At 44.3% G+C, this 24717-nt stretch overlaps 1 protein-coding gene and 1 long non-coding RNA gene across 3 annotated transcripts in view; one reads left to right on the top strand and one right to left on the bottom strand.

Annotated features, from left to right (window-relative positions):
* Positions 1 to 4751: 4751 nt before the first annotated feature.
* LOC121570147 (cytochrome P450 3A27-like) overlaps positions 4752 to 24717 on the bottom strand; it is a 26545-nt gene continuing 6579 nt past the window's right edge. Inside the window, exons 7-13 of one of the 2 annotated variants that reach the window (XM_041881638.2) lie at positions 21749 to 21897; positions 21456 to 21583; positions 14787 to 14865; positions 14386 to 14546; positions 13927 to 14153; positions 11540 to 11702; positions 4752 to 4865 (exon numbers count right to left, since the gene is read on the bottom strand). In XM_041881638.2, coding sequence (XP_041737572.1) covers positions 4755 to 4865; positions 11540 to 11702; positions 13927 to 14153; positions 14386 to 14546; positions 14787 to 14865; positions 21456 to 21583; positions 21749 to 21897 — 1018 coding nt within the window. In that variant the 3' untranslated portion in view covers positions 4752 to 4754. Of the gene's footprint in view, positions 4866 to 4909; positions 4979 to 11539; positions 11703 to 13926; positions 14154 to 14385; positions 14547 to 14786; positions 14866 to 21455; positions 21584 to 21748; positions 21898 to 24717 lie in introns of those variants that run through there. The other variant, XM_041881639.2, reaches the window with a different exon arrangement.
* LOC123489044 lies at positions 6613 to 8467 on the top strand. The gene is made up of 3 exons (XR_006660391.1): positions 6613 to 6680; positions 8043 to 8179; positions 8365 to 8467. It is a non-coding gene; the product is annotated as an uncharacterized LOC123489044 (long non-coding RNA).

Raw genomic sequence — 24717 nt, 5'->3', positions numbered from 1 at the left:
GTCACCAGGGTGAAGAATTGAACCATACACTCCTGTATACAGCCGGGACCTAGCATCATCAATGACCGTGGTGCTGGTCACAGTAGGACCCATTTCTGCCTCCACCTGTGTGGCCTTGTCTACTTTAACAGACTGTGTTGAACAGTAAATGTGATCAATATGTAGCGGATCCTCCCATTGGGTCTGGGCATCTCGAAATTTTGGTGTAGCAGGCTCGGCCTCACAGACAGGCTGACAGGTTTCTGGAGCATCTAAAAAGGGGAAGAGAAAACATGGATGGAGCAAAATTAATGCAGGCATAGAGTCCTCTCACTACAAACATCACAATGGAAAAATGTGCACTACAACATTGCACTCACACGCACACACACAATCATCATCACAACAGCCTGCCATCTTGCATTGTGATTTATGATGTAGACCTAAGGCACACGCAGGCAGGCACACACACACACACACACACACACACACACACAATTAATGATGTAGCTATCGGTTAGTGCATTGTTTGTCCCATCTCCAAAACAATCAACTGCCTTAGCAAAAATGCCGGTAGCAATGTTAATGTATGACAACTTCTTCATAATTAACAGTACTGTCAGCTTCATAGCTAAAGTTGCTGAACTTACCCTCAGATTCAAGTCTCGTTTCTTTATCTGGGAGGAGGCAGTGGTCCGCTGGGTGAGTTGACGCCTATTTGGCTGGGGAGGGCGATTGTATCCCAACCACAACTCTGGGAAAGGATTATCCTTGGTAGGTTTTGGTCAACAAAGTGATAGGAACAAACAAAAACGTTGAGGGGTGGTTTCTTTAGATTCAATGCCTTCAGCCAGGTCCTTGATTCCGAGTCGGGTATCAGGCTTGCGAAAAAAAATGTAAACAATGGAGCGCATGGACATTGCCTCTTCGTAGCTGGTTTGTGGTCATAGCACTCTCTATCTAACCACTCGTTCAGGTGCTTTCTCGAGTTTTTGCAACCAACTACCACATACACGTCGTTCCCCGAACCACTTTTCTTCATGTTGTAATTGTAATTTTTATATCCTCTTTGTCACTGCGATATCAGTGCTTTGTCGGCACAACGGAGCTAGCTAGCAAAACAAACCCAGCCCGGCAGAACGGAACTGGATTGCATCGACGGGAGGAGTTCAGGAAGTAGAGCGGAAACGGCTCAAAAACTTGTCTATAGTTAGAAGATAATAGTGGCCACTTGAACACAGTGTTGTTTGACATGACAGGGTAGGAACCAAAGTGTTGGTCAGTGTTTCCTAGGGGACCCTATAAACTGTGGCTACGTACCATTTTTTACTCTTAGCTACTTCATGTAGCCAACAAATTATTGCTTCGCCTATTCCTCTGATTTAGAAGTTCCTGTTGCACAAACAACATGCTGATCTTGGCCTACACCATCACTGGTACCAGGCTGTATTAGCTAGCTACGTTTGGTCTGACTCAGTACATTTATTAGCTAGCTAGCGATTAGCATTAGCGGCTAACACGATTTAGCCACAACTTGCTAAGAAAAGACAAACTAGCTGTTTGCAGATGTAAGAAACACAAACGAATAGTGTAATTATAGAACGCTTGTGGATTTATATTAAGAAGCAGAAGTGGAAACAGCATCATAGTCATCAACATTGTTGCATGTGCTGCATTGACCATACAGACTGAACGCGAGTGTCTCCTGGTCGAGGAACAACAAAATGCGCTCCTTGGGTGACGGGGCGGGTTTAGGTCTGTGTGGAAAGCGGCATCGAGAGAGATGGAGCAGAGAGAGATGACTCAAGTACTGGGGTAAACTATTAAAATGGACGTTACACACAGCGTATCACATTCAGTGGCGTAAAGTACTTAAGTAAAAAAAACTTGAAAGTACTACCTAAGTAGTTTTTTGGGGGTATCTGTACTTAACTTTACTATTAATATTTTTGACTACTTTTACTTTTACTTCACTACATTCCTAAAGAAAATTATGTACTTTTTACTCCATACATTTTCCCTGACACCCAAAAGTACTCGTTACATTTTGAATGCTTAGCAGGACAGGAAAATACATCCCTGGTCATCCCTACTGCCTCTGATCTGGAGGACTCACTTAACACATGCTTCGTTTGTAAATGATGTCTGAGTGTTGGAGTGTGCCCCTGGCTATCCGTAAATAAAAAATAAAAAATGGTGCTGTCTGGTTTGCTTAATTTAAGGAATTTGAAATGATTTATACTTAGACTTTTGATACTTAAGTATATTTGAGCAATTACATTTACTTTTGATACTTAAGTATATTTAAAACCAAATACTTTTAGACTTTTACTCAAGTAGTATTTTACTGGGTGACTTTCACTTTTACTTGAGTCATTTTCTATTAAGGTATCTTTACTTTTACTCAAGTATGACAATTGGGTACTTTTTCCACCACTGATCACATTTAACAAACCAAACATTCAAATACCGTCATAGAAGGTAAAGTAAAAACCCAAACCGGTCCGTGCATCAATTCCGGTATATAGTAAAATACGGTATATGCCGCCCAGTCCGAGCCCCTACAGACGTATTCAGTCCAAAAGGTGCCAAGTCTAATGGTCACTTTATGGACACTGTAGTCTAATGGTCACTTTATGGACACTGTAGTCTAATGGTCACTTTATGGACACTGTAGTCTAATGGTCACTTTATGGACACTGTAGTCTAATGGTCACTTTATGGACACTGTAGTCTAATGGTCACTTTATGGACACTGTAGTCTAATGGTCACTTTATGGACACTGTAGTCTAATGGTCACTTTATGGACACTGTAGTCTTATCACTTTATGGACACTGTAGTCTAATGGTCACTTTATGGACACTGTAGTCTAATGGTCACTTTATGGACACTGTAGTCTAATAGTCACTTTATGGACACTGTAGTCTAATGGTCACTTTATGGACACTGTAGTCTAATAGTCACTTTATGGACACTGTAGTCTAATGGTCACTTTATGGACACTGTAGTCTCGTTTTTATCCCGACGCCTAGATATTGAGCTAGTTCTGGGCATAAAATTGTCCAACAACCCTAATGCTAACGACCCTGTTAAAATTCCGATGTGTGGTTCTCGGTAATGGACGGACGGCTTATGAAGAGAGGCGGGGAGTGTGTTGTTTATCTCCAATCAAGTTGATTTGCGAATTTTCATCGAGATTGGTGTCATATTGGGTTAGATATGATGGTAAAGAGATTTTAATTTAACACTGATATACCAATATACCTATAGTAGACTATCGTCTATAATGTTTTGATTTATGAACGCTAATAAATACACAGACGACCTCGTTCTTTAGTGGGATGATTTTTATTGGTTTGTGATTATTAAAGTTTAAAACAAAGCAGCTGCAGCGATCATTTCAACAGACGGTAAAGTTTCTATTTTGGAAAGACTGCACAGCAGAACACCCAGAGGAACACAATGAGAGTAGAGTTCTAGAGAACACCAGTTAGAGTTGTAAATTCTAGGAGAATCCTAGCCTCCAGCCAGTAGTGTGCAGGATCCACAGCAGAACACCCAGAGGAACACAATGAGAGTAGAGTTCTAGAGAACACCAGTTAGAGTTGTAAATTCTAGGAGAATCCTAGCCTCCAGCCAGTAGTGTGCAGGATCCACACATGACATCTGCCATGGATTGAATAGCCCTGGTGTCTGACTTTAACAAGACATGTACCCCTAATGCATCCATAGTATTACTATCTTTCTTTTATCTGGTGAAAATGTGTTTCTGAGCCCTACTCAAACTGACACCAGGATTCAATCCCAGCTCTTTGTCAGCTATGCGCCATTTAAAGGTAATTTCCAGGTTGAGCCGACAAATGCTACATTTATCATGAATGCAGTCTTATTGTCATATTATATTCAGAAACCTATTGAATATAGCAGGGTATAGATAGATAGATAGATAGATAGATAGATAGATAGATAGATAGATAGATAGATAGATAGATAGATAGATAGATAGATAGATAGATAGATAGATAGATAGATAGATAGATACTTAACAAAAATGTTTCATGAGCTGAAATAAAAGATCCCAGAAATGTTCCATACGCACAAAAAGCTTATTTCTCTCAAATGTTTTGCACAAATTGGTTTACATCCCTGTTATTGAGCATTTTATCCTTCGTCAAGATAGTCCATCCACCTGACAGGTGTGGCATATCAAGAAGCTGATTAAACAGCATGATCATTACACAGGTACTGGGGACAATAAAAGGCCACTCTAAAATGTGCAGTTTTGTCACACAACGCAATGCCACCCGTGCCCAGTCATGTGAAATCAATAGATTAGGGCCTATGAATACTTGATTTCCTTTACCGCCATTTTTGAAATTGTTGCATGTTGCGTTTCTATTTTAGTTCAGTATAGATAGATAGTGTGACAGGTAGGTAGGTAGGTAGTGATAGATAGATAGATAGATAGATAGATAGATAGATAGATAGATAGATAGATAGATAGATAGATAGATAGATAGATAGATAGATAGATAGTGTGATAGATAGTGTGATAGATAGATAGATAGATAGATAGATAGATAGATAGATAGATAGATAGATAGATAGATAGATAGATAGATAGATAGATAGATAGATAGATAGATAGATAGATAGATAGTGTGATAGATAGTGCGATAGATAGTGTGATAGTGTGATAGAGTGATATACAGATAGACTCATATGTTAGATAGATAGATAGATGGTAGGGTAAGGTTCTCCTGCATTTGGTCATTAGTTTGGACTCTTCAGAGAGGTGGTGGTGGTGTTGCTACGGGGCTCCAGCCTCAGTTTGATTGGTCGTTTAGGAATCAGCAGAAACTGGCTGTCCATCTCAAACGGAATCTATAGAGAAAAACAGAACAGAACAGAACATAACCCTGGTTGTCCATCTCCAACAGGATCTATAGAGAATAACAGAACAGAACAGAACCCTGGTTGTCCATCTCAAACGGAATCTATAGAGAATAACAGAACAGAACAGAACATAACCCTGGTTGTCCATCTCCAACAGGATCTATAGAGAATAACAGAACAGAACAGAACCCTGGTTGTCCATCTCCAACAGGATCTATAGAGAATAACAGAACAGAACAGAACCCTGGTTGTCCATCTCCAACAGGATCTATAGAGAATAACAGAACAGAACAGAACCCTGGTTGTCCATCTCAAACAGGATCTATAGAGAATAACAGAACAGAACATAACCCTGGTTGTCCATCTCCAACAGGATCTATAGAGAATAACAGAACAGAACATAACCCTGGTTGTCCATCTCCAACATCCATATGCTCAGTTGTGTGTGTGTGCATGCGTGCTATGTGTGTGTATGTGATTAGATTAACCATTAGATACTAACCTAACCACTGATCTAGGACCAGATTCCCCTGACCCAGTACTAACCTGAACCATTACACACTAACCTAACCACTGATCTAGGACCAGATTCCCCTGACCCAGTACTAACCTGAACCATTACACACTAACCTAACCACTGATCTAGGACCAGATTCCCCTGCCCCAGTACTAACCTGAACCATTAGGTACTAACATAACCACTGATCTAGGACCAGATTCCCTTGACCCAGTACTAACCTGAACCATTACACACTAACCTAACCACTGATCTAGGACCAGATTCCCCTGACCCAGTACTAACCTGAACCATTACACACTAACCTAACCACTGATCTAGGACCAGATTCCCCTGACCCAGTACTAACCTGAACCATTACACACTAACATAACCACTGATCTAAGAATAGTCCTGACCTGAACCATTAGACAGTAACCTAACCACAGATCTAGAGCGCCCCCCAGTGTCTTTATGTGTGAAGTGTCAACATAGAGTTGAATAGAGGACTAGGGAGAATCTCAATTGCATTTACTTGATTCCTCGCATTCTTTCTCATCCAATGGGTTTTGAGGAGGAGGCGGGGATAGAGAACCGCGAGGAATCAAGGAAAGACAATTGAGATTCTTCCTTATTCTTCTATATTTGCAACGATGGCAAAACAGGTGGTGACCATGTTAAAATAGGTGGTGACCATGTTAAAACAGGTGGTGACCATGTTAAAACAGGTTGTGACCATGCTAAAACAGGTGGTGACCATAATAAAACTGGTGGTGAACATGTTAAAACAGGTCCATGTTAAAACAGGTGGTGACCATGCTAAAACAGGTGGTGACCATTTTAAAACAGGTGGTGACCATGCTGAAACAGGTCCATGTTAAAATAGGTGGTGACCATGTTAAAACAGGTCCATGCTAAAACAGGTGGTGACCATTTTAAAGCAGGTGTTGACCATGTTAAAACTGGTTCACGTTAAAACAGGCGGTGACCATGTTAAAAGAGGTCCATGTTAAAACAGGTGGTGACCATTTTAAAACAGGTCCATGTTAAAATAGGTGGTGACCATGTTAAAACAGGTCCATGCTAAAACAGGTGGTGACATTTTAAAACATGTGGTGACCATGCTGAAACAGGTCCATGTTAAAACAGGTGGTGACCATGTTAAAACAGGTGGTGACCATGCTAAAACAGGTGGTGACCATTTTAAAACAGGTGGTGACCATGCTGAAACTGGTCCATGTTAAAATAGGTGGTGACCATGTTAAAACAGGTGGTGACCATTTTAAAACAGGTCCATGTTAAAATAGGTGGTGACCATGTTAAAACAGGTGGTGACCATTTTAAAACAGGTCCATGTTAAAACAGGTGGTGACCATGCTAAAACAGGTCCATGTTAAAACAGGCGGTGACCATGTTAAAACAGGTCCATGTTAAAACAGGTGGTGACCATTTTAAAACAGGTCCATGTTAAAACAGGTGGTGACCATGTTAAAAGAGGTCCATGTTAAAACAGGTGGTGACCATGTTAAAACAGGTGGTGACCATGTTAAAACAGGTCCATGTTAAAACAGTTCCATGTTAAAACAGGTGCTGACCATGTTAAAACAGGTCCATGTTAAAACAGGTGGTGACCATGTTAAAACAGGTGGTGACCATGCTGAAACAGGTCCATGTTAAAATAGGTGGTGACCATGTTAAAACAGGTCCATGCTAAAACAGGTGGTGACCATTTTAAAGCAGGTGTTGACCATGTTAAAACAGGTTCACGTTAAAACAGGCGGTGACCATGTTAAAAAGAGGTCCATGTTAAAACAGGTGGTGACCATTTTAAAACAGGTCCATGTTAAAATAGGTGGTGACCATGTTAAAACAGGTCCATGCTAAAACAGGTGGTGACATTTTAAAACATGTGGTGACCATGCTGAAACAGGTCCATGTTAAAACAGGTGGTGACCATGTTAAAACAGGTGGTGACCATGCTAAAACAGGTGGTGACCATTTTAAAACAGGTGGTGACCATGCTGAAACTGGTCCATGTTAAAATAGGTGGTGACCATGTTAAAACAGGTGGTGACCATTTTAAAACAGGTCCATGTTAAAATAGGTGGTGACCATGTTAAAACAGGTGGTGACCATTTTAAAACAGGTCCATGTTAAAACAGGTGGTGACCATGCTAAAACAGGTCCATGTTAAAACAGGCGGTGACCATGTTAAAACAGGTCCATGTTAAAACAGGTGGTGACCATTTTAAAACAGGTCCATGTTAAAACAGGTGGTGACCATGTTAAAAGAGGTCCATGTTAAAACAGGTGGTGACCATGTTAAAACAGGTGGTGACCATGTTAAAACAGGTCCATGTTAAAACAGTTCCATGTTAAAACAGGTGCTGACCATGTTAAAACAGGTCCATGTTAAAACAGGTGGTGACCATGTTAAAACAGGTGGTGACCATTTTAAAACAGGTGGTGACCATGTTAAAACAGGTCCATGTTAAAACAGGTTCACGTTAAAACAGGTGGTGACCATGTTAAAAGAGGTCCATGTTAAAACAGGTGGTGACCATGTTAAAACAGGTGGTGACCATTTTAAAACAGGTGGTGACCTTGTTAAAACAGGTACATGTTAAAACAGACGGTGACCATTTTAAAACAGGTCCATGTTAAAACAGGTGGTGACCATGTTAAAACAGGTGGTGACCATGTTAAAACAGGTCCATGTTAAAATAGGTGGTGACCATTTTAAAGCAGGTGTTGACCATGTTAAAACAGGTCCATGTTAAAATAGGTGGTGACCATGTTAAAACAGGTCCATGCTAAAACAGGTGGTAGCCATTTTAAAACAGGTCCATGTTAAAACAGGCGGTGACCATGTTAAAACAGGTACATGTTAAAACAGACGGTGACCATTTTAAAACAGGTCCATGTTAAAACAGGTGGTGACCATGTTAAAACAGGTGGTGACCATGCTAAAACAGGTCCATGTTAAAATAGGTGGTGACCATTTTAAAACAGGTCCATGTTAAAACAGGTGGTGACCATGTTAAAACAGGTCCATGTTAAAACAGGTGGTGACCATGTTAAAACAGGTGGTGACCATGTTAAAACAGGTCCTTGTTAAAACAGGTGGTGACCATTTTAAAACATGTGGTGACCATGTTAAAACAGGTCCATGTTAAAACAGGTGGTGACCATGTTAAAACAGGTGGTGACCATGTTAAAACAGGTGGTGATCATGTTAAAACAGGTCTATGTTAAAACAGGTGGTGACCATGCTAAAACAGGTCCATGTTAAAACAGGTGGTGACCATGTTAAAACAGGTCCATGTTAAAACAGGTGGTGACCATGATAAAACAGGTCCATGTTAAAATAGGTGGTGACCATTTTAAAACAGGTCCATGTTAAAACAGGTGGTGACCATGTTAAAACAGGTGGTGGCCATGCTAAAACAGGTCCATGTTAAAATAGGTGGTGACCATTTTAAAACTGGTCCATGTTAAAACAGGTGGTGACCATGTTAAAACAGGTCCATGTTAAAACAGGTTTCAGAGTTGAATACAGGACAGGGAGAATCTCAATTGCATTTCCTTGATTCCTCGTATTCCTTCTCATCCAATGGGTTTTGAGGAGGAGGTGAGGATAGAGAACATGAGGAATCAAGGAAAGACAATTGAGATTCTTCTATATTTGCAACGATGGCATAGACCATGTTAAAACAGGTGGTGACCATACTAAAACAGGTGGTGACCATGTTAAAACAGGTGGTGACCATGTTAAAACAGGTTGTGACCATGCTAAAACAGGTGGTGACCATGCTAAAACTGGTGGTGAAACATGTTAAAACAGGTCCATGTTAAAACAGGTGGTGACCATGTTAAAACAGGTGGTGACCATTTTAAAACAGGTCCATGTTAAAATAGGTGGTGACCATGTTAAAACAGGTCCATGCTAAAACAGGTGGTGACCATTTTAAAGCAGGTGTTGACCATGTTAAAACAGGTTCACGTTAAAACAGGCGGTGACCATGTTAAAACAGGTCCATGTTAAAACAGGTGGTGACCATTTTAAAACAGGTCCATGTTAAAATAGGTGGTGACCATGTTAAAACAGGTCCATGCTAAAACAGGTGGTGACATTTTAAAACATGTGGTGACCATGCTGAAACAGGTCCATGTTAAAACAGGTGGTGACCATGTTAAAACAGGTGGTGACCATGCTAAAACAGGTGGTGACCATGTTAACAGGTGGTGACCATGCTAAAACAGGTTGTGACCATGCTAAAACAGGTGGTGACCATGCTAAAACTGGTGGTGAACATGTTAAAACAGGTCCATGTTAAAACAGGTGGTGACCATGCTAAAACAGGTGGTGACATTTTAAAACAGGTGGTGACCATGCTGAAACAGGTCCATGTTAAAATAGGTGGTCACCATGTTAAAACAGGTCCATGCTAAAACATGTGGTGACCATGTTAAAACAGGTCCATGTTAAAACAGGTGGTGACCATGTTAAAACAGGTGGTGACCATGTTAAAACAGGTGGTGATCATGTTAAAACAGGTCTATGTTAAAACAGGTGGTGACCATGCTAAAACAGGTCCATGTTAAAACAGGTGGTGACCATGTTAAAACAGGTCCATGTTAAAACAGGTGGTGACCATGATAAAACAGGTCCATGTTAAAATAGGTGGTGACCATTTTAAAACAGGTCCATGTTAAAACAGGTGGTGACCATGTTAAAACAGGTGGTGGCCATGCTAAAACAGGTCCATGTTAAAATAGGTGGTGACCATTTTAAAACTGGTCCATGTTAAAACAGGTGGTGACCATGTTAAAACAGGTCCATGTTAAAACAGGTTTCAGAGTTGAATACAGGACAAGGGAGAATCTCAATTGCATTTCCTTGATTCCTCGTATTCCTTCTCATCCAATGGGTTTTGAGGAGGAGGTGAGGATAGAGAACATGAGGAATCAAGGAAAGACAATTGAGATTCTTCTATATTTGCAACGATGGCATAGACCATGTTAAAACAGGTGGTGACCATACTAAAACAGGTGGTGACCATGTTAAAACAGGTGGTGACCATGTTAAAACAGGTTGTGACCATGCTAAAACAGGTGGTGACCATGCTAAAACTGGTGGTGAACATGTTAAAACAGGTCCATGTTAAAACAGGTGGTGACCATGTTAAAACAGGTGGTGACCATTTTAAAACAGGTCCATGTTAAAATAGGTGGTGACCATGTTAAAACAGGTCCATGCTAAAACAGGTGGTGACCATTTTAAAGCAGGTGTTGACCATGTTAAAACAGGTTCACGTTAAAACAGGCGGTGACCATGTTAAAACAGGTCCATGTTAAAACAGGTGGTGACCATTTTAAAACAGGTCCATGTTAAAATAGGTGGTGACCATGTTAAAACAGGTCCATGCTAAAACAGGTGGTGACATTTTAAAACATGTGGTGACCATGCTGAAACAGGTCCATGTTAAAACAGGTGGTGACCATGTTAAAACAGGTGGTGACCATGCTAAAACAGGTGGTGACCATGTTAACAGGTGGTGACCATGCTAAAACAGGTGGTGACCATGTTAACAGGTGGTGACCATGCTAAAACAGGTTGTGACCATGCTAAAACAGGTGGTGACCATGCTAAAACTGGTGGTGAACATGTTAAAACAGGTCCATGTTAAAACAGGTGGTGACCATGCTAAAACAGGTGGTGACATTTTAAAACAGGTGGTGACCATGCTGAAACAGGTCCATGTTAAAATAGGTGGTCACCATGTTAAAACAGGTCCATGCTAAAACAGGTGGTGACCATGTTAAAACAGGTGGTGACCATGTTAAAACAGGTGGTAACCATTTTAAAACAGGTGGTAACCATGCCAAAACAGGTCCATGTTAAAACAGGTGGTGACCATGTTAAAACATGTGGTGGCCATGCTAAAACAGGTGGTGACTGTTTTAAAACAGGTGGTGAACATGTTAAAACAGGTCCATGCTAAAATAGGTGGTGACCATGTTAAAACAGGTGGTGACCATGTTAAAACAGGTGGTGACCATGCTAAAACAGGTGGTGACCATATTAAAACAGGTGGTAAACATGTTAAAACAGGTGGTGACCATGCTAAAACAGGTGGTGCGTCTGCTCAGGTGAGCGTCTCACCTCGGTCTCGTCGCAGACGGAGAATGTGAAACTCTGGAGGATCTCGACCATGGCCAGTTTGATCATGATCAGGGCGAAACGCATCCCGATACAGTTCCTGGGCCCCGCCCCGAACGGCATGTACGTGTACGGGTCAATAGACTCCTTGTTCTCCTTACTGAACCTGGACAGGGAGAGGGCAGACACATTACACATTGGATTGGAGTTGATTTGGGGTTGTGGTTCAGACACATTACACATTGTATTGGAGTTGATTTGTGGTTGTGGTTCTGTCCCATTACACATTGTATTGTAGTTGAGTTGTGGTTGTGGTTCAGTCACATTACACATTGTATTGTAGTTGATTTGTGGTTGTGGTTCAGACACATTACACATTGTATTGGAGTTGATTTGTGGTTGTGGTTCAGACACATTACACATTGTATTGGAGTTGATTTGGGGTTGTGGTTCAGTCACATTACACATTGTATTGTAGTTGATTTGTGGTTGTGGTTCTGTCCCATTACATTGTAGTTGATTTGTGGTTGTGGTTCAGTCACATGACACATTGTATTGTAGTTGATTTGTGGTTGTGGTTCTGTCACATTACATTGTAGTTGATTTGTGGTTGTGGTTCCAGTCATATTGTATTGTAGTTGATTTGTGGTTGTGGTTCTGTCACATTACATTGTAGTTGATTTGTGGTTGTGTATCAGTCATATTACATTGTAGTTGATTTGTGGTTGTGGTTCAGTCACTGACACATTGTATTGTAGTTGATTTGTGGTTGTGGTTCTGTCACATTACATAGTAGTCGATTTGTGGTTGTGGTTCAGTCATATTGCATTGTAGTTGATTTGTGGTTGTGGTTCTGTCACATTACACATTTATTGTAGTTGATTTGTGGTTGTGGTTCAGTCACATTACACATTGTATTGTAGTTGATTTGTGGTTGTGGTTCAGACACATTACACATTGTATTGGAGTTGATTTGGGGTTGTGGTTCAGTCACATTACACATTGTATTGTAGTTGATTTGTGGTTGTGGTTCTGTCCCATTACATTGTAGTTGATTTGTGGTTGTGGTTCAGTCACATGACACATTGTATTGTAGTTGATTTGTGGTTGTGGTTCTGTCACATTACATTGTAGTTGATTTGTGGTTGTGGTTCAGTCATATTGTATTGTAGTTGATTTGTGGTTGTGGTTCTGTCACATTACATTGTAGTTGATTTGTGGTTGTGTATCAGTCATATTACATTGTAGTTGATTTGTGGTTGTGGTTCAGTCACATGACACATTGTATTGTAGTTGATTTGTGGTTGTGGTTCTGTCACATTACATAGTAGTCGATTTGTGGTTGTGGTTCAGTCATATTGTATTGTAGTTGATTTGTGGTTGTGGTTCTGTCACATTACATTGTAGTTGATTTGTGGTTGTGGTTCAGTCACATTACATTGTAGTTGATTTGTGGTTGTGGTTCAGTCATATTGTATTGTAGTTGATTTGTGGTTGTGGTTCTGTCACATTACATTGTAGTTGATTTGTGGTTGTGTATCAGTCATATTACATTGTAGTTGATTTGTGGTTGTGGTTCAGTCACATGACACATTGTATTGTAGTTGATTTGTGGTTGTGGTTCTGTCACATTACATAGTAGTCAATTTGTGGTTGTGGTTCAGTCATATTGTATTGTAGTTGATTTGTGGTTGTGGTTCTGTCACATTACACATTGTATTGTAGATGATTTGTGGTTGTGGTTCAGTCACATTACACATTGTATTGTAGTTGATTTGTGGTTGTGGTTCAGTCGCATTACACATTGTATTGTAGTTGATTTGTGGTTGTGGTTCAGTCACATTACACATTGTATTGTAGTTGATTTGTGGTTCAGACACATTACACATTGTATTGTAGTTGATTTGTGGTTGTGGTTCAGTCACATTACACATTGTATTGTAGTTGATTTGTGGTTGTGGTTCAGTCACATTACACATTGTATTGTAGTTGATTTGTGGTTGTGGTTCAGTCACATTACACATTGTATTGTAGTTGATTTGTGGTTGTGGTTCAGTCACATCACACATTGTATTGTAGTTGATTTGTGGTTGTGGTTCAGTCACATTACACATTGTATTGTAGTTGATTTGTGGTTGTGGTTCAGTCACATTACACATTGTATTGTAGTTGATTTGTGGTTGTGGTTCAGACACAACACATTGCACTACAGTATAATGATGCACTGTAGTTGTGGTTTCATTGCAGCAGTGTGTTTATCCTTGTGTTGTGGTAAAGTAGTGCTTGTGTTGTGGCTGTGCTGTGGTTGTATTGTGGTTGTACTGTGGTTGTATTGCGGTTGTACTGTGGTTGTATTGTGGTTGTGCCGTGGTTACGGTGCGGTCCAGTACCTCTCTGGTTTGAACTCCTCAGGGTCGGACCAGATCTCTGGGTCGCGGTGGAGGATCCATGTGGGAACCATGACAACGCAGTCTTTGGGGATGACGATGCCGTTGATCTCCACCGTCTTCTGGGCGACCCTCTCCAGTCGGGGGGAGACTGGGTACAGTCTCAGAGACTCGTTCAACACACTGTCCAGATAGTCCATCTGCATCAGAGCTTCGTACTGTATAGGAGCCTGAACCGGGTTTAGAAACACGTCAGTACCTCACCACATCTGGCACCGGGGTTACCTTGTTGGGGAACACAGTATCTAACTCCTCCTGCAGTTTGGTCATGGTGTGGGGGTTACCTTGTTGGGGAACACAGTATCTAACTCCTCCTGCAGTTTGGTCATGGTGTGGGGGTTACCTTGTTGGGGAACACAGTATCTATTTCCTCCTGCAGTTTGGTCATGGTGTGGGGGTTACCTTGTTGGGGAACACAGTATCTATTTCCTCCTGCAGTTTGGTCATGACATGTGGGTTGGTAGCCAGGTTATATGCCAGGAAACTCATCGTACTGCTGCTGGTCTCGTAGCCGGCAAAGATAAAGATCATGGCCTGAGACAAGATCTCATGATCGGTCAGTCCTGTGTGGGGGGGGTTTGTAACAGTAGTTAACAGGTGTGTGTTTGTAACAGTAGTTAACAGGTGTGTGTTTGTAACAGTAGTTAACAGGTGTGTGTTTGTAACAGTAGTTAACAGGTGTGTGTTTGTAACAGTAGTTAACAGGTGTGTGTTTGTAACAGTAGTTAACAGGTGTGTGTTTGTAACAGTAGTTAACAGGTGTGTGTTTGTAACAGTAGTTAACAGGTGTGTTTGGCAGGTACCTTGAGTCTGTTCCTCTCCTGGCTTTGTGTCGCTGCCTTTCTGAGAGTCGATCATCAGCTGTAAGAAATCCACCCGATTCTGGAAGCAGAAATAAATGATGTAAAATCCATCCAATCACAAACAACACAAACATATTCTACTGGATCTGGTCCAATCACAACCAACACAACCAGATTCTACTGGCTCTGGTCCAATCACAACCAACACAACCAGATTCTACTGGATCTGGTCCAATCACAACCAACACAACCAGATTCTACTGGATCTGGTCCAATCACAACCAACACAACCAGATTCTACTGGCTCTGGTCCAATCACAACCAACACAAACTGTCACGACTTCCTCCGAGGCTGCCTCCCCTCCTTGTTCGGGCAGGCTTTGACGTTCGTCGTCACCGGAGTACTAGCTGCCACAGATCGATGTTTCTGTGTTCCACTAGTCTTGTCTTCATTATTCCCACCTGTTATCCATGATGCTTATTTGTTTCCCTATAATGACCTCTGTTTTCCCTCCTGGGTTTGTGCGTGATTGTCCATTATTTTACGTTGTTTTGGTGAGCTGTTGTACTGCTCTTCCCTTCGTGGAGGGTTTGTTATGGTTTACTTTTGTTTTAGTGAATCCATTTCTCAGTTCTGTGTCCTGCGCCTGATTCCTTTTCACCACTTCACCCAGACGTTGACAGAATCACACACATCTATGGAGTCAGCAGGCACGTCCGATCCCAGCGCCTCGGTGGAGGAACGCATCCAGCAGCAACTCGACCGTGCTGTAGACTCTAGGTCTGGCTGTGGATCGAGTGGTGAACACCGTGGATCGATGGCAGAGAGGTGGCTTTCCTACACTTCCTCCTCCTCCGATTTCTTCCCCATCAAAGACCATCAAACCCTAGATCCAGTGGAATTCGGCTCTCGCTCCCGATGGCACAGCTGCCGGGTGTAAGGGTTTCCTGCTCCAGGTGGAGCTCTACCTGGCAAGCATCCACCCGGCTCCCTCGGGGATACGAGAGCGTGTCCGCTCTCATCTCCTGTCTGTAGGGCAGAGCGCTGGAATGGGCCAATGCGGAGTGGGGTGGAATAGATGCTGAGTCTGTACGTTACGAGGATTTTACCCGCCGTTTCCGGGCAGTATTCGATCATCCGCCGGAGGGGAGAGCGGCAGGGGAGCTGTATGTTTCACCTCAGACAGGGAAGGAGGAGCGCACAGGACTTCGCCCTGGATTTCAAGGCACTGGCAGCCAGCGCGGGATGGAATAAGAGGGCCCTGATTGACCACTACCGATGCAGTCTACGGGAGGATGCTCGTAGGGGAGCTGGCCTGCAGGGACACGAATCTAAACCTGGACCAGCTGATAGATTTATAGATCCGGCTGGATAACCTGTTGGCCACCCGCGGACATCCGGATCAGGGTCCGTCCAGTCCATCCCCCAGCAATTCCGACTCCACTCCTATGGAGCTTGGAGGTGCTGATGTGGAGAGACTCGGCAAGGGGGTGGTCTCCTGCACCAACTGTGGCCGCAGAGGACACACTGCGGGCATGTGCAGGAAAGGACCCTCATGGAATCGAGGCAGCAGGCAGGGTCCTGGTGGGAGGACGCGAGCAGAAGGCGACTCAATTACCACCCCATCGACAAGGGGATTGTGCGATGGCTCTCCGGGAGGGCGCTGCACTTCCCAGGAGTCACGTGTATCCTCTGTCACAGGAGGAGACGGTGGCTATGGAGACATATGTCACCGAATCTCTGGGACAGGGATACATTCGGCCCTCCACTTCCCCTGCTTCCTCAAGTTTCTTTTTTGTGAAGAAGAAGGATGGAGGTTTACACCCGTGCATTGACTATCGAGGTCTAAATCAGACAACGTAAAATACAGCTATCCTCTACCTCTCATAGCTAGTTTGACAGAGTCAATGCACGGGCGCACTTCTTCACAAAATTGGACCTCAGGATCGCGTACAATCTGGTCCGTATCCGGGAGGGGGACGAGTGAAAGACGGCATTTAGTACCACCTCTGGTCACTATGAGTACCTCGTCATGCCGTACGGGTTGATGAATGCTCCCTCAGTCTTTCAATCCTTTGTCGATGAGATTTTCAGGGATCTGCACGGACAGGGTATGGTGGTGTATAGATTATATTCTCATCTACTCCGCTACACGCATGTGTCCCTGGTGCGCAAGGTGCTTGGTAGACTGTTGGAGCATGACCTGTACGTTAAGGCTGAGAAATGTTTGTTCTTCAAACAGTCCGTCTCTTTCTTAGGATACCGCCTGTCAGAGTCAGGGGTCGAGATGGAGTGTTACCGCATTTCAGCCGTGCGTAATTGGCCGACTCCTACCACGGTAAAGGAGGTGCAGCGATTTTTGGGGTTTGCCAGCTACTACCGGAGATTTATCCGGGGCTTTGGCCAGGTAGCAGCTCCCATAACCTCTTTACTGAAGGGCGGACCGGTGCGCCTGCAGTGGTCAGCTGAGGCGGAAGGGCTTTTGGTCAGCTGAAGGCACTGTTCACCTTGGCTCCCGTGCTGGCTCATCCGGATCCTTCCTTGCAATTCACAGTCGAGGTGGACGCGTCCGAGGCTGGGATAGGAGCTGTACTGTCTCATCGCTCGGGTACGCCTCCCAAACTCCGCCCCTGTGCTTTATTTTTGAAGACGCTCAGCCCGGCGGAGCAAAACTATGATGTGGTGGACCGGGAGCTGTTAGCTGTTGTGAAAGCTCTTAAGGTGTGGAGACATTGGCTTGAGGGGGCAAAACACCCTTTTCTCATTTTGACTGACCACCGCAATCTGGAGTACTTACGGGCAGCGAGGAGACTGAACCCTCGTCAGGCAAGGTGGGCCATGTTTTTTACGCGTTTTGTGTTCACCCTATCGTACAGACCAGGTTTCCAGAATGCTAAGGCAGACACTCTGTCCCGGCTGTATGACTCAGTGGAGCGGACGAGGAGCCCACTCCCATACTTCCGGCATCTTGTCTGGTGGCACCTGTGGTATGGGAGGTTGACGCAGACATCGAGCGGGCGTTACACACGGAGCCCACTCCCCCCAGTGTCCAGTGGGTCGTGTGCACGCGTCCGTCTGAGGTTCGCGATTGTTTGATCTATTGGGCTCACACGTCACCCTCTTCTGGCCATCCTGGCATCGGTCGGACAGTGTGCTGTCTTAGTGGGAAGTACTGGTGGCCTACCTTAGCTCAGGAGGTGAGGGTTTATGTTTCTTCCTGTTCGGTGTGCGCCCAGTGCAAGGCACCTAGACACCTGCCCAGAGGGAAATTACAACCTCTCCCCGTTCCATAACGGCTGTGGTCACACCTATCGGTGGACTTTGATACGGATCTTCCTCCGTCACAAGGTAACACCACGATCCTGGTTGTTGTGGATCGGTTTTCTAAGACCTGTTGTCTCATTCCTTTGCCCGGTTTCCCTACTGCCCTACAGACCGCGGAGGCCCTGTTTACACACGTCTTCCGGCACTACGGGGTACCTGAGGATATAGTGTCTGATCGGGGTCCCCAGTTTACAGCAAGGGTCTGGAAGGCGTTCATGGACCATCTGGGGGGTAGCAACCATCTCACGGACCATCTCAGGGGTTTCACCCTGAGAGTAATGGGCAGGTGGAGAGAGCAAACGTTGACAAACATAGGTTTCCTAAACATAATATATACTGAACAAAGATATAAATGCAACATGTAAAGTGTTGTCCCCATGTTTCATGAGCTGAAATAAAAGATCCCAGAAATGTTCCATATTCACAAAAAGCTGATTTCTCAAAAGTTTTGTACACAATATTGTTTACATCCTTGTTAGTGAGCATTTCTCCTTTGCCAATATAATCCATCCACATGACAGGTGTGGCATATCAAGAAGCTGATTAAACAGCATGATCATTACACAGGTGCACCTTGTGCTGTGGACAATAAAAGGCCACTCTAAAATGTGCAGTTTTGTCACACAATACCACAGATGTCTTACGTTTTGAGGGAGCGTGCAATTGGCATGCAGGAATTGTCACGATCGTTGATGAAAGGGACGGACCAAGGCACAGCGTGATATGCTTACATGTTTATTTTAATGAATAAACAACCGACAAAACAATAAACAAACGAAACGTGAAGTCCAAGGTAGAACACAAAACATACCTACACGGAACAAGATCCCACAACACACTAGTGCCAATAGGCTGCCTAAGTATGTGTCCAATCAGAGACAACGAGCGACAGCTGCCTCTGATTGTGAACCACACCAGCCAACATAGAAATACAAATCCTAGAATATACAACATAGACAATCACCACATAGAAAATACACACCCTGACTCAACAAATAAGAGTCCCCAGAGTCAGGGCGTGACAGTACCCCCCCAAAGGTGCGGACTCCGACCGCACAACATAAACATAACAGGGTAGGGGCTGGGTGGGCATTCCGCCTCGGAGGCGGATCCGGCTCAGGGCGTGACGACCTCTCACTCTTCGCCTCCCTGTTGCGCCCCTGGTCTGGTCTAGACCTCGGCGCGTTGCTTCCCCTCTCCTTCCTCCCACTATACTCCAAGCCCTGTCTGGACCCTGGTGTGGGAGACCCCGAACCTGGCGAGGGGCTGACGTCTGGGTCTGGACTGGAGCCGCTGACCGGAGCTGGACCAGGCACCGGTGGAGCGGACTGCTCTGGCTCCGGAGTGGAGCCGCTGACCGGAGCTGGACTGGACCCCGGTGAAGCGGATTGCTCTGGCTCCGGAGTGGAATAGCGGACCGGAGCTGAACAGGGCACCGGTGGAGCGGACTGCTCTGGCTCCGGAGTAGAGCAGCTGACCGGTGCCGAACCAGGCACCGGTGGAACAGGCACGGCCCGTGCCGGACTGGACACACTCATCACTGGCTTGGTGCGAGGAGCAGGAACAGGCCGGACCGGGCTGGCAACGCGCACCACTGGCTTGATGCGAGGGGCAGGAACAGGCCGGGCCGGGCTGGCGACGCGCACCACTGGCTTGGTGCGAGGGTCAGGAACGGGCCGGGCCGGGCTGGCGACGCGCACCACTGGCTTGGTGCGAGGGACAAGAACGGGCCGGACCGTGCTGGCGACGCGCACCACTGGCTTGGTGCGAGGGGCAGGAACAGGCCGGACCGGGCTGGCGACGCGCACCACTGGCTTGGTGCGAGAGGCAGGAACAGGCCGGGCCGGGCTGGCGATGTGCACCACTGGCTTGGTGCGAGGGGCAGGAACAGGCCGGGCCGGGCTGGCGACGCGCATCACTGGCTTGGTGCGAGGGAGCAGGAACAGGACGGGCCGGACTGGTGACGCGCACCACTGGCTTGGGGCGAGGAGCAGGAACGGGTCGGGCCGTACTGGGAACACGCACCACTGGCTTAGTGCGGGAGCAGGAACAGGCCGGACCGGACTGGCGACACGCACCACTTCCTTATGCCTAACCAGCTCCTCTCGCCGTGCCTCTACACTTTCCTTCTCCCTTTTAGCCTCCTGTAGCGCCTCACTCTGACCGAATAACTCCTGCTCCCTCTGAACCAATAGCCCCCGTAACATGGTGGCCTCCTCTCCTAACCTGCACACCCGCCCTTTAACGGCCTCCTGCTGCCTCATCGTCCACACCGTGTGCCCCCCCCCAAACATTTTCTTGGGGTTGCCTCTCGGGTCTCCGTTGTCGGCACTGTTGGCGCCGTTTCTCCTCTCTATACCGGGCCTCCACTGTCTCCTCCCAAGGACGGCGATCCATCGCAGCCTGAATCTCCTCCCAAGTCCAGGATCCCTTACCGTCCAGGATCTCCTCCCAGGTCCAGGCTGTCTGCTCCTGGACACGCTGCTTGGTCCTCGTTTGGTGGGATCTTCTGTCACGATCGTTGATGAAAGGGACGGACCAAGGCGCAGCGTGATATGCGTACATGTTTATTTTAATGAATAAACAACCGACAAAACAATAAACAAACGAAACGTGAAGTCCAAGGTAGAACACAAAACATACCTACACGGAACAAGATCCCACAACACACTAGTGCCAATAGGCTGCCTAAGTATGGTCCCCAATCAAAGACAACGAGCGACAGCTGCCTCTGATTGGGAACCACACCGGCCAACATAGAAATACAAATCCTAGAATATACAACATAGACAATCACCACATAGAAAATACACACCCTGACTCAACAAATAAGAGTCCCCAGAGTCAGGGCGTGACAGGAATGTCCACCAGAGCTGTTGCCAGAGAATTGAATGTTAATTTCTCTACCATAAACCGCCTCCAACGTTGTTTTAGAGACATTGACAATGCGTCCCACTGGCCTTACAACCGCAGACCACGTGTAACCACACCAGCCCAGGATCTCCACCTGCGGGATCGTCTGAGGCCAGCCACCCGGACAGCTGATGAAACTGAGGAGTATTTATTTCTGTAATAAAGCCCTTTTGTGGGAAAAAACTCGTTCTCATTGGCTGGGCCTGGCTCCCCAGTGGGTGGGCCTATGCCCTCCCAGGCCAACCCATAGCTGCACCCCTGCCCAGTCATGTGAAATCCATAGATTAGGGCCTAATCTATTTATTTCAATTGACTGATTTCCTTATATGAACTGTAACTCAGTAAAATCGTTGACATTTTTGCATGTTGTGTTTATATTTTTGTTCAATATATAAATTCAGAATATTTCAATACAAATATAAAACATTTACAGTTGTGTTCCCAGTGCTGCGTCCAGATTTGATCTTAGACAGCGAAGCGTAAAAGAAGTCCGTCACCGGAGTCGGGAAGAAAGAAAACTTCATCTTCTCCAAGATAGGACCCATGAAGGGGAACAACGCTGGAGAAGGAGGGGAGAAGAGAAGATAAACCTTTCATAAAAAGGTATATCACTTTATATGATTACAAAGTACAACTTTGCTTCCGTGTGTGTGTGTGTGTGTGTGTGTGTGTGTGTGTGTGTGTGTGTGTGTGTGTGTGTGTGTGTGTGTGTGTGTGGTCTCACCGATTAGGATGATCAGTGGGTGTAACACGTCAAACTTGAGCATCTTCTTGACGTTGGAGACGAAGGGGTCTGAAGGGTTGTTCAGAGAGTCAATGTCCACACTGAAGGCTGTGCTGGTGACCACGTCCATACTGTAGGGCCCAAAGAACCTGCAACACAAACACAATTACACAACGACTGACCACAACTACTGACCACATCCACACAACTACTGACCACAACTACTGACCACAACCACACAACTACTGACCACAACTACTGACCACAACCACACAACTACTGACCACAACTACTGACCACCACTACTGACCACACAACTACTGACCACAACTACTGACCACAACCACACAACTACTGACCACAACTACTGACCACACAACTACTGACCACAACTACTGACCACAACCACACAACTACTGACCACAACTACTGACCACAACTACTGACCACAACTACTGACCACAACCACACAACTACTGACCACAACTACTGACCACAACCATACAGGTATAGCCCAAAAAAACATCAAAGCGTCTGTTAAGTGTCATATTATATACAGTGCCTTCAGAAAGTAGTCACACCTTTTGACTTTTTCCATATTTTCTTGTTTTACAGCCTGACTTTAAAATGGATAACATTTAGATTTTGTGTCACTGGCCTTCCACACAAAGTGAAGTGTGTCAAAGTGTAATTATGTTTTTAAAACATTTACAAATTAATTAAAAAATGAAAAGCTGAAATATCTTGAGTCAATAAGTGTTCAACCCCCTTTGTTATGGAAAGCCTAAATAAGGTCAGGAGTACAAATGTTCTTACCAAGTCACATAATAAGTTGCATGGACTCTGTGTGCTATAATAGTGTTTAACAGGATGTTTGAATGACTACCTCATCTCTGTACCCCACACATACAATTATCTGTAAGGTCCCTCAGTCGAGCAGTGAATTTCAAACAAAGATTCAACCACAAAGACCAGGGAGGTTTTCCAATGCCTCGCAAAGAAGGGCACCTATTGGTAGATGGGTAAAAAAAAAAAAAGCAGACATTGAATATCCCTTTGAGCATGGTGAAGTTATTAATTACACTTTGGATGGTGTATCAATACACCCAGTCACTACAAAGATACAGGCGTCCTTCCTAACTCAGTTGCTGGAGAGGAAGGAAACCGCTCAGGGATTTCACCATGAAGCCAATGGTGACTTTAAAACAGTTACAGTTTAATGGCTGTGATAGGAGAAAACTGGGGATGGATCAACAACATTGTAGTTACTCCACAATACTAACCTAAATGACAGAGTGAAAGAAGGAAGCCTGTACAGAATAAAAAATATTCCAAAACATGCATCCTGTTTACAACAAGTTACTAAAGTAATACTGCAAAAAAGTGGCAAATAAATTAACTTTATGTCCTGAATACAAAGTGTTACGTTTGGGGCAAATCCAACGCAACACATCACTGAGTACCACTCTTCATATTTTCAAGCATGGTGGTGGCTGCATCATGTTATGGGTATGCTTGTCATCGGCAAGGATTAGAGAGTTTTTTAGGATAAAAATAAACAGAATAGAGCTAAGCACAGGCAAAATCCTAGACAAAAACCTGGTTCAGTCTGCTTTCAACCAGACAGATTCACCTTTCAGCAGGACAATAACCTAAAACACAAGGCCAAATATACACCGGAGTTGCTTACTTAGACAACATTGAATGTTCCTGAGTGGCCTAGTTACAGTTTTGACTTAAATTCAGCTTGAATATATCTATGGCAAGACTTGAAAAATGGCTGTCTAGCAGTGATCAACAACCAACTTGACAGAGCTTAAAGAATGTTTTATGAAGATTTTTCAGTGGACTATAGTGTGGATCTTTTCAGACTCAGTAAACTGTTTCTTCTCTCTTTAAGCTCCTCTCTTCCTCTCTAATCAACTCTAAGCCTTATCAGTGACTGAAACCAGACTGTTGTCCTTTGCCTCTCTCTTTAGGCATAGTCCTGGAACGGAGCCAGGGGTTGAACAGAGTTCAGACTAAACATGGTTGATCACAACATGACGGGGGCGTTTGGACTGGGTGGTACAGAGGGAGGAGGCTGGTATATGTTTGAGAAATTGATTATGGACCTGCCATGTTTAAGTATCGATTGATAGGTTTGGAGGTCAGAACGGAGCCAGGAAAGGGCTCCGTTATTTTTTACATGACAGGGCTGTTATTTTTACATGACAGGGCTGTTATTTTTACATGACAGGGCTGTTATTTTTACATGACAGGGCTGTTATTTTTACATGACAGGGCTGTTATTTTTGCATGACAGGGCTGTTATTTTTACATGACAGGGCTGTTATTTTTACATGACAGGGCTGTTATTTTTACATGACAGGGCTGTTATTTTTAAATGACAGGGCTGTTATTTTACATGACAGGGCTGTTATTTTTGCATGACAGGGCTGTTATTTTTACATGACAGGGCTGTTATTTTTAAATGACAGGGCTGTTATTTTTGCATGACAGGGCTGTTATTTTTTCATTACAGGGCTGTTATTTTTACATGACAGGGCTGTTATTTTTACATGACAGGGCTGTTATTTTTGCATGACAGGGCTGTTATTTTTACATGACAGGGCTGTTATTTTTACATGACAGGGCTGTTATTTTTACATGACAGGGCTGTTATTTTTACATGACAGGGCTGTTATTTTTACATGACAGGGCTGTTATTTTTACATGACAGGGCTGTTATTTTTACATGACAGGGCTGTTATTTTTACATGACAGGGCTGTTATTTTTGCATGACAGGGCTGTTATTTTTACATGACAGGGCTGTTATTTTTACATGACAGGGCTGTTATTTTTGCATGGCAGGGCTGTTATTTTTACATGACAGGGGTGATATTTTTACATGACAGGGCTGTTATTTTTACATGACAGGGCTGTTATTTTTTACATGACAGGGCTGTTATTTTTACATGACAGGGCT

The sequence above is a fragment of the Coregonus clupeaformis genome, unplaced genomic scaffold (genome assembly GCF_020615455.1).
Source record: "Coregonus clupeaformis isolate EN_2021a unplaced genomic scaffold, ASM2061545v1 scaf2705, whole genome shotgun sequence".
NCBI lineage: Eukaryota > Metazoa > Chordata > Actinopteri > Salmoniformes > Salmonidae > Coregonus > Coregonus clupeaformis.
The sequence above is the reverse complement of the archived record's forward strand: the minus strand, read 5'-3'. Positions and strand labels throughout refer to the sequence as shown.